The following is a 9,399-nucleotide window of genomic DNA, read 5'->3' as shown; positions in this document are numbered from 1 at the left end:
CAAAGGTTTGCTCTACGATAGTGATAATGATAATGTTTTGAATTAGCAAACCATTTCTATCAGCAGCAAGACAAATTTGAATTTTATTTAGTCATTTTCAAGCGACTTTCATCTTTTTTTCCCCCACAAATCATTCCGTCCCCACGTCCCTTCTGGTATTCCATGTCCAAATCTTCCAGAGAAACTTCGTTCTCTTGTTTGCACCTATAATCTCGCTGCCCCTTCGTTCGCTACCCACTGTGCGCTGTGTCGAGTGTGCCTCTGGGGGAGGGGAACTCGTCGCAGCGGAAGAGCAGCCACAGTCACACTCGACCATGGGCTCGACCAATGGGAGTGCGCGAGCCGCAGCGGCAGGCGCATGCGCACCAACGCTGCACGCTCATTGGCCCACCGTTGATGTGGGGGCTGGGACTGTGGCGGTTGGCGGCCGGCGGTGCCGTGAAAAACCGGTTACACCAGAAAAACGTTACCGTCCGTGAGGCCGTGAAAGATTCGTTCGGTGTGTGCGTGCCTTGCGGTGGGTTTTCAGTTTCGCTTTGGGCCTTCGCATTGGTATTGTTGTTGCTTGTTGGTTGTGCTTGTGCTGGTGCTGGAGTCTCGCAGTAGCCAGCGCTGGCTGATGGACCGCGGGCGCTAAACTCCACAACAGAGAATGATCGATGCGCTGGCAGCGCGTTTCGCGTGCATTTAGTCGAAATTTTGACGGTCGAGTGACAAGGTGCGCCGCGACGCGATACTCCCCGAATAAAAACCCGAAAACCTGAAACACCCGAGAGCAAGGCTACCCCCACCTGACTGATTTGCCAGGATAAGCCAGAGAGCGCGGAAACAAGTGTACCCCAAGGGCTCTGTATCGGAAACTTGAGCGGAAAGTGAAGTTGTGACAAGTGCTAAGAGGATTGATTATAGCAGAGTTTACGCAAAGTGGACTTCCAGAGATTCGTCTCTTTCGCCCTCCCAACTCTCAAGGGAGCTCGAAAAGGTGAGTGGAAAGCCTCCATTGTTCCGATAGTGGACAAGAGATAATGTCGCTGACTTATTGGAGACTTAATTAAGAGCTGAACGCATCCCTGCCACACATAATGACCACCATAAACGATCCTAATCAATTTGTTTGCGCATAATTCGGTACCCCAATCGGATCTCTCGGACGAGTATAACTAAATCATTAAATCGAGAGTCTGGCGATCAGGTTGCGGCATTATTTGAAAGGCCTAACAATGATATTTGCTTATCGTGTTCAACACATCGCTCAGTGCTGTCCCCCAGTCCACCGACCGGCTTATGTCTTAATGAACGACAATCTAACGGTTCGGAATGGAACGGAACGAAGCCAAAACTCCATTCAGTCTTCATGTCTTCTGCCTCTGCCTCTGCCGTCTCCGCTATGAATGAATATTCGGAATAGATGGGGCCACCGGACGGATATTGCTCCGATATCCAGCTTTGAGGGGAAGCCGTCCAGCCGTCCCCGTTGGCAGCTCCAATTTGCATTGCAAAAATCCAAAAAAATATTCCCAATTCGCAATTGAACTTCCGCCGCAGGCGGATAACTCATCTCAGATCTACGATCTGGTCGCTCATCGAATCATCGCCCTCAGTTTTCCCACGGAGCAGCCCCAGACGTAGGCCCCCAGAGCACACCAACAATAGCCAAAAATCGTATGCTAATTAATTCTTTATCATGCCGTCTTCGGCCTGCGACCAGTGGCCATTATAGCCATTATGGCTCATTGATTTCTCAAAGCTTTCTATCCCAACAAGCCACTGGACAACTTACTTAAAATCTAGACAGTGGACGGTGGCCGGTCTCTTCTGTGGTCCAGAAAAAGCATGAGATCCCCTGCGCTGCTCCATGGCTAATCATATTCAAATTGTGAAGCGTACGTTTTATTATAATTTTGTTATTTTAATTAGCGGCTGTTAATGCCGCAGTCCCCGAAGCGAGCCTCCGATCCAGCAACCCACAGATGGCTCTCCATCGATCGAGCAGTGGGGGTCCGGGGTCCGGCGTCCGGGGTCGGGGCCCGGGGCCCGGGGCTCGGAGATCCGAAACAGAAGCTCGGACAACCTGTCGGTTCCACTCTCGGTAATCGCACGATTTAAATTATTGCATGTTTAACTAATTTCTATTGGTTTTTATGTCTGTGTTACGCTTGACATGTGCACGCGGACTAATTGAGACTTACGGCCCATTGATGAGTGCTCCCACTGCTCCTCCCCCCTCGCAAGTCGAATTTCTCCAGAAATGTTCCCTCCTAACCGGACCTGAAAATGTGTTTTGCATGCGATTTTTAGACGTGATCTCATCTGTGAGGAGCGCCTATTCTCCCTTATCCAAGAGGAAATCCTTCTGTCAATAGTGGCAATCATTTTGTTCTCTCTTCGGATAACCAACAACTTTCAGTATGGAGAAGTACTCCTCATTGGGTGGAGTTCCTCCCTGGAAGATATGCCAAGGAAGAGTCCCAGTTCCTGGCCCAATTTAGGGGTAGAAACCCTGCCAGAACCGCTTGACTGCTCAAGTGCTCATTGGCCTCGATTAGGGCCACATTTATAGGCAAATAGTCGGGCGGCACGCCAAGTGGAAGCGGCACGTTTACAGAGGGGGAAAGGGTTAACCCTTTCTCATTGCATCTAAATTGGTTTTGGGGCGAAATGTCTATTTCACTTTCGACAAAAGAGTTTCGGCCAAAAGGTGGAGATGGAGATGAAGTGGAATGGAATGGAATCCTTATCGCGGTGCGGTCTAAGCTTAGGCCCCAGGCCATGAGAGGAACGAGGCGAAAGCCAAGAGCCAACTGCGAACTTTATAGCCTTAACGGCCAGCACGAGTTTCCCGTTTGACGGCAAACCACTGAGAACAGAACTCGGAACAGAACCGTCGACGGCCAAAAAACCTAATGAACAACTTAATTTCAGAGTCCGAGACGGGCGGGATGTGTGAGTGTGGTGCGTGTGTGCACGCGCCCTTCCTGGGGGGAACATTTTACGAGCTGAAAAGTATCCAAGGAGCGGGCCCCAGGACTACAGGGGAGTGCGGCAGGACTCTGCAATTAAATCTAATGTGAATTCCATAATAACATGGCCATGACAAAGTGTGGACTGCTGCGGGAGTGGGGCGGGATAAGAGCAGTTACACTTTTGATTTATACGGTTCTTCAGGCACCGCTGCTCGCTCTCGGGCGTTTTCATGCCTCTGACAGGCTGGCGACAGGCTCGAATCCTGCCCAGGCCCGATTCATTCCAGCGACAGGAAGCGGAAACCACCCGCCAGTAAACCCGTTGCTGAAAGCCCATTTGCATATCTCTGTGGCTCTGTGGCTCCTTTTTTTCGGGGTTTGGGCCAGCCACGTTATTTACCGAAATGAGCAATTGGCCAAAATTCATTTTAATTGTTACCGCCGGCATTTGCATATACTCTCTGGCGTGTGTGTGTGTGTGTACGCGACATGCAACGGAGAGGAGGTGCTCATTCCCATTCCTCTACCGCCTGCCCCTTCCTCTACCCCCTCCGATAATGGGGCAGCAGTTCACGCTGCGTCGAGAATGTGCCTGATAAGCAGCTAATTTGAGATACCACCATCCAGTGGAGGATGATGGTGCAGCACTCCTTACCGCCGCGTCGGTGAGGTAAGCTAACTCCATGGCACCATCCAGTATCCAGTGGCCAGTGGCCAGTGGCCAGTGGCCAGTGGACATGGCCATTGAGCACATAAACCACTGCACATTAAATCCCGAACCGAGCCGCGTAGTAGTTTTATAAAATAATTAAGTTTTATGTATTTTCCTTACTAGATTTTCAGTGTTCTTCGGTTCAGCTTGGTTCTGGCCACAGCCCGGAGAGTGGCAGAGAGCGGCAGAGCAGCAAGCAGCGATTTCGTGGAAGCCGTAAAAAAAAACTCTTCGGAGAGTGGGCCGCCGACGTCTGAGGAGACAGCAGAAGCAGCATCAGCATCAGCATCAGCATCAGCATCTGTATCCCCTCTGTCTCTGGCTCAGCAGCAGCAAATCCTAATAGCTGCGCCAGCGACCACGACGACATCCATCAAAGCGTTTTTTATGGCGTCTTGCTTGAAATTTGATTAAAATTCAGCGATTAACTAAACAACAAACAGCAGCAGCAGTGGAACTTAACCAAAATACTTGACCCACGGAGGCAGCGACGAATCACTTTTGGATTGAATTGTTGATCACATTTCACATTGGGTGACCGACGACGCCGGGAATCGATTTCTTCTTCAGCCTTTCAATCATGCCACATACAGGTGAGTGTCGAGTCCAGAGTGGAGTGTCGAATAACCCGCTAATGAACTCAGAGTTCCAAGTGGTTCCCCATCCCCATCCCCATCCCCCGCCCAGATGCGATCTCTAAGCGTTTACCCAAAAAAAGAAGTGCCACACCAGAAGATACGGCTATTACTTGGAGTGGAGTGAAGAATACTCCCTTTACGATCGTTGGGCACGGGCCCCAAGACGACTAACTATTCGCAGGCCAATGTAAATCTTTCAGGGTTTTGGATCGGTGTGGGGCTTAGGAGGAGGCATGATGTATCTACGCGTAGTACTCGTAAATTCCCCAGCTTTAGGGGCAGTCTCCAACTCGAATCTAATGAGAAATGTGAATCTTCTTCCTTCCAGGCCAAGCTGGCATCAATCAATTGGGCGGAGTCTTTGTCAATGGACGCCCGCTGCCGGACTGCACACGCCTCCGGATCGTGGAACTGGCCCTGTGCGGAGTCCGCCCCTGTGATATCTCCCGCCAGCTGCTGGTCTCCCATGGTAAGCGTTGGCTGCACGAGCACCAGCACGAGTCCTGCCGCACACTACAGCCACCTTCTCTTGCTCTCCTTTCGCGCAGGTTGCGTCTCCAAGATACTGACTCGATACCATGAGACGGGCTCCATACGGCCGGGATCCATTGGTGGCAGCAAGACCAAGGTGAGTGCGGGACTCGGGGATCGAGTCTGGCGTGTGGGCATGAAATCAACAAAACGATTATATAAAAATCAAACGCACAGCAGTAAATCCATAAAGTATCACAGAAACATGGAAACACGGAAAAGGCAGATAAGCTAAGGAAGGGAAGGAAGCCCGACAGATAGTTTACATGTTTTTAGGCTACCGCCATGTGGACGGAATGACTCCATGGTGACAGCTTTTATGGTTGAGTGAGGGTCGTGCGTGGGTGCAGGCGCAACAAATCAATCTCGTTTGCTGCTGCTCGATACCCGATGATAAGCCCAGCCGGAGCACGCTTTCCCCCGGGCTGTCAGCTGGCGGGTTCGCACGCCCAATCAAGTGCGTGGCTCCCGTTTAAGCTGCTCCACTTCACGGGCACAGACACACAGGGACACCCGCACCCACAAGTGACGACAATGTCCCCATGTCCCCTGGGTATGATGATGGTGATACTCCTCTCCTCCACTGTCTCCAGTGATAATGGAATTCACTGGAGCGATAAGCACGAATCACGACCCATACGATACCATCCGTGGTCCTTCTCCCTCTCCATCGCCCCCTTCTGCCTGCACAAACAATTGTTCAGGTGCGATGCTTGTCGACGGCGCACAGAACGCCTAATTAACGGTAGTTGCAACGCCCACAAAGTGCACAATGGAATAGGCAGAGGCGAAGGGTAGCTCCCCCCCATCCAGCCATCCACCCATCCACCCATCCACCCACTTACATGGTGATTCAATAACCGCCTGCACTCGCTCGAACAAAACGCGCATTTAACACCTACGCGGGGTCAATAAAGTGTCCAACCCCATCCCTCTTCCCCCCGCCCACCACTGGGACTGGGACACTGCCAGGGGGGCACAGACCCAAGAGCATGTTATAACCCATCAGAACTAAGGGCCTGCGCGCGCGTGTAGATGCCCGATAAGATCTCCCTCTCACTCTCCCTCTCCCTCTCTCGCTTGCCCTTAAGCGTATTTATGAATTTTTAATGAATTGCCACGTCACACGTGAGCAGCGGAGGCGCCACCGTTGCCAGTCTCCACAACAAATTAACATATGCCACAGAGGGGGAGCTCCCCTCCCATTGCAGCACAGTGGAGTCCGATGCAAATCTCTGAACATGACAGCTCAAAAGGGGCGTGGCCAGCAGTGTGCGCATTTTGCACATTTTAGCAATTGTTTGCGCGCCCACAGCGAAGGGTTTCAACTTGCTTTAGTTTAGTTTTAGTTTTACTTTGGTGCACAATTGAATTTCACGGCAATTAATCGTCGGCTCGTTCCACGGGGGATGAGGAACAGAGGGTTACAGACAGAGACAGCCGAGGAGGTGGCATGGAGTTCTCCATGATTTATCGGGGAAGGAATCTACAGACAAGTGATCCAATACCAATGATAAGCCAATTGACTCATGAAAAGGCTCTCAAAAGCAGCAGCAAAGGGAAAGCCTGTCTACAAATATTTTATATACGCAAATTCATCTTACCCAACTCTCCCTCTCTCTCGCTCTCTCTCTATCGCTATTCCAGCAAGTGGCCACGCCCACTGTGGTGAAGAAAATCACTCGCTTGAAGGAGGAGAACAGCGGCATGTTCGCGTGGGAGATCCGGGAGCAGCTGCAGGCGCAGCGCGTCTGCGATCCCAGCTCCGTGCCGTCCATCAGCTCCATCAATCGCATCCTGCGGCACAGCGGCCTCTGGACGGACGAGATGACATCCAGCCAGCAGAATGCAGCGGCTGCCGCGGCAGCGCATCAAGCGGGTGCCGGGGGCCCGGGTGGACCGGGAGCTGGCTATGCCACGCCCTCGCAGCTGTTCGGGCTGCCCAGCAACAACAACAGCAGCCACTCGCCCAAGACGCAGGCAGCAGCAGGCAGCAATGCCCCGCCCACGGCAACAGCCACGCCCACCGGCGGACGCTACGCAAAGCCTCCAGCAATGATGATGACCCCTACAGGGGGGGAGATGCCGCTCAAGCCCGCTCCCAAGATGCCACCCAGTCATGGGCATGGACAACATTCCCACGGACATGGGCACGGACATGGGCATGGGCATGGCCATGGACACGGACATGGTCACGGACATGGACACGGACATGGTCATGGACATGGACACGGACACGGTGTGAATGCGAGCGTTTCTGGTGGCGGAGGGATGTCAGTGCCCAGCCAACTGGGGGGCCTGGATCTCAGCTACTCGGCCCTGCACAAGCACTGGCTGTGGAACCCCTCGCTGCTGTACTACACGCAGGCCCACATGCAGGCAGCCGCCACGGGGGCCCAGTTCCTGCCCTACGGCGGTGGCTATCTGCCCCACGGCATGGCTGCGGCTGCAGCGGCGGCGGTGGCCGTCGGAGCGTCCAACGGCGGGGGATTCATCAAGTCGGAGTGCACGAATGGCGGGGGATTCACCAAGTCGGAGAGCTCCATCGATCTGTCAACGCCCGGTGCGACTGGCGACGCCCTCAGCGACTGTGATTCGGGCAAGTCCTCGCCAGCCGCCCTCTCCCTGAACGCTGCGCGGGGACAGCTGCTGAGTCACAGGCATGGCCACAGTCACAGTCACAGTCACAGTCGAAAGCGGAATCCCTACTCCATCGAGGAGTTGCTGAAGAAGCCGGAGAAGCGGCTGCGGCTCAGCAGCGAGTCGCAGGCGAGTCTGATGGAGGGGCAGCGACGGAGCGAGCACCTGGAGTGCCTCTCCTCCAGCTCGTGCGAGAGCAGCCAGGATGGCTCCAACGAGGATGTGCCCCTGCCCGCGAACACTGTCGAGGAGGTGTTGCCCGTCGACGAGGAAGACGAACAGCAGCAGCAGCAGCAGCAGCAGCAGGAGGAGGAGGAGGAGGACTGCAGCGTGGAGGTTGTCAACTAAGGTGGAGCAGCGTCTCCGAATGTCCCCCAGTTTGAGCCGTGTATATAGATAGTAGCAATAGAAGCATTCCCCCTCTCAAGTATCCCCCCACCCACTATCTCTAAATACCATATTTAAATAAAATAAAGTATCTTTATCCGAGTAACACGAGTAAATGAAGTGCTTTTGCCCCCCTAGGTGGTCTCTGGTATCTCGTCGGTGTCTCGTCTCTGTGGCAGTAGCAGGGGCAAGGAGAGCTTCCCCTTAATTAACTTGCGCGCCAATGAAGTGTCAACAAGTTGCAACAAGCTGGAGAGCAGAATGGGAACTGCAACTGGGGATGGGGGCAGATGCCGCGAGATGCTCGACGCTCGTTGCGCGATGCGCGATGCGGCCGGCATCGAGTGCAAAATTACAGGATGTCTGACACGACCATAACTATCGATCGCCCGCAGCGGTGGTGGTGGTGGCAGGAGACATGCACCTCGAAGAGGCGACAATGGAACTGCCACTGGCTGTGGCTCTGACTCTGCCTCAGACTCTGAAAATGGCATTGGAATCGGAATCGAAGTCGAAGCTGGTGGCACTGTGAGCGGAATTCATAAGCAGGCCGCCGCCTGGGGAGCAGCCGTCGGACTTGGCTGAGGTGTGAAGTTGGGAAAAACTTTCCCAGCCGAAGCAGCAGCCAGATCGGTGGCTACTCTGAATATGCCACCAATAAATCAGCTGGCAAGGGAGCCGAGCCGAGCCGAGCCCAGCTGCCTGCTGGCTAAAAATAATTGCCGCAACAATTGCGGCAAGCCTTAAGTTATGCAAAAGCGCGACAAAAACAAAAAATGTAGGAGCTGTGCTGTGCTGTGCCGCGCGGAGAGCGCGTTAAATATGCGAGAAGCACAGGGACCTGATCGAAGGATGCAGCAGTGGAAAAAATCTGCCATAATTGTATCACGTGCAGGCGGCGGCGGCGATGCCGCGATTCCGCATCCTGGCACTCCTCGGCAGAGCCCTTGCACGTCCTCCACTCCACTTCATAAACAATGCTAAAAGGCGTTGAGGATGCGCGCAAGGAAACTGACGGCCAGGAATGCAGAATCAGCCAAAGAAGCCTCCTGATCATGGCCAGATTGGAATGCCCTGGCATGACTATGACTGACAGCCACTGGTAGCAGGGAAGCCGCACAAAAAAGCAACCAGAGAGAAGAGCAGCGAGCAGAGAGCAGAAACCAGAGACCAGAGACAGGCAACAGCAGACAAGATCGATAGCCGGATCGATGATGATCGCTGATCGTCGCGACGATCCCGCTCGGGCGACACTTTTGGGCCAGGGCCCTGAGTCCGAGAGCCCTGGCTGGGATTGGAGCCTAAGGTACAACAGAATATTTTTATACGCTCGCGCTCGAAATATCAATGAGGCAGAGCAGAGAGCAGAGAGCAGAGAGGATCAGGGCATCAGTGGGTCCACGGATATCGGGGCGTTTTTTGCTGTGTCCATTTGGCGCGACAAAAAACGCGCGCGCCGCTCGCGTTTGGATTTCGCGCTCGTTTTGGCCTTTTTTGTTGCCACTTGGCCAACATGGGAGCAGGAGCT

General features: G+C 53.6%; 1 protein-coding gene across 1 annotated transcript; it reads left to right on the top strand.

Moving 5' to 3' along the window:
* The first annotated feature begins 547 nt into the window (after positions 1-547).
* Positions 548-7,987, top strand: LOC117592016 (paired box pox-neuro protein). The gene is made up of 5 exons (XM_034285470.1): positions 548-982; positions 3,799-4,268; positions 4,642-4,782; positions 4,862-4,941; positions 6,492-7,987. Exons 2-5 carry the CDS (start codon positions 4,256-4,258, stop codon positions 7,830-7,832), a joined length of 1,575 nt encoding a protein of 524 aa, XP_034141361.1. The 5' UTR covers positions 548-982; positions 3,799-4,255; the 3' UTR covers positions 7,833-7,987.
* The last annotated feature ends 1,412 nt before the right edge of the window (positions 7,988-9,399 follow it).

Source organism: Drosophila guanche, unplaced genomic scaffold (genome assembly GCF_900245975.1).
Source record: "Drosophila guanche unplaced genomic scaffold, DGUA_6, whole genome shotgun sequence".
NCBI classification, from domain to species: domain Eukaryota; kingdom Metazoa; phylum Arthropoda; class Insecta; order Diptera; family Drosophilidae; genus Drosophila; species Drosophila guanche.
Note: the sequence above shows the minus strand (reverse complement) of the source record. Positions and strands in the feature narration are given on the sequence as shown.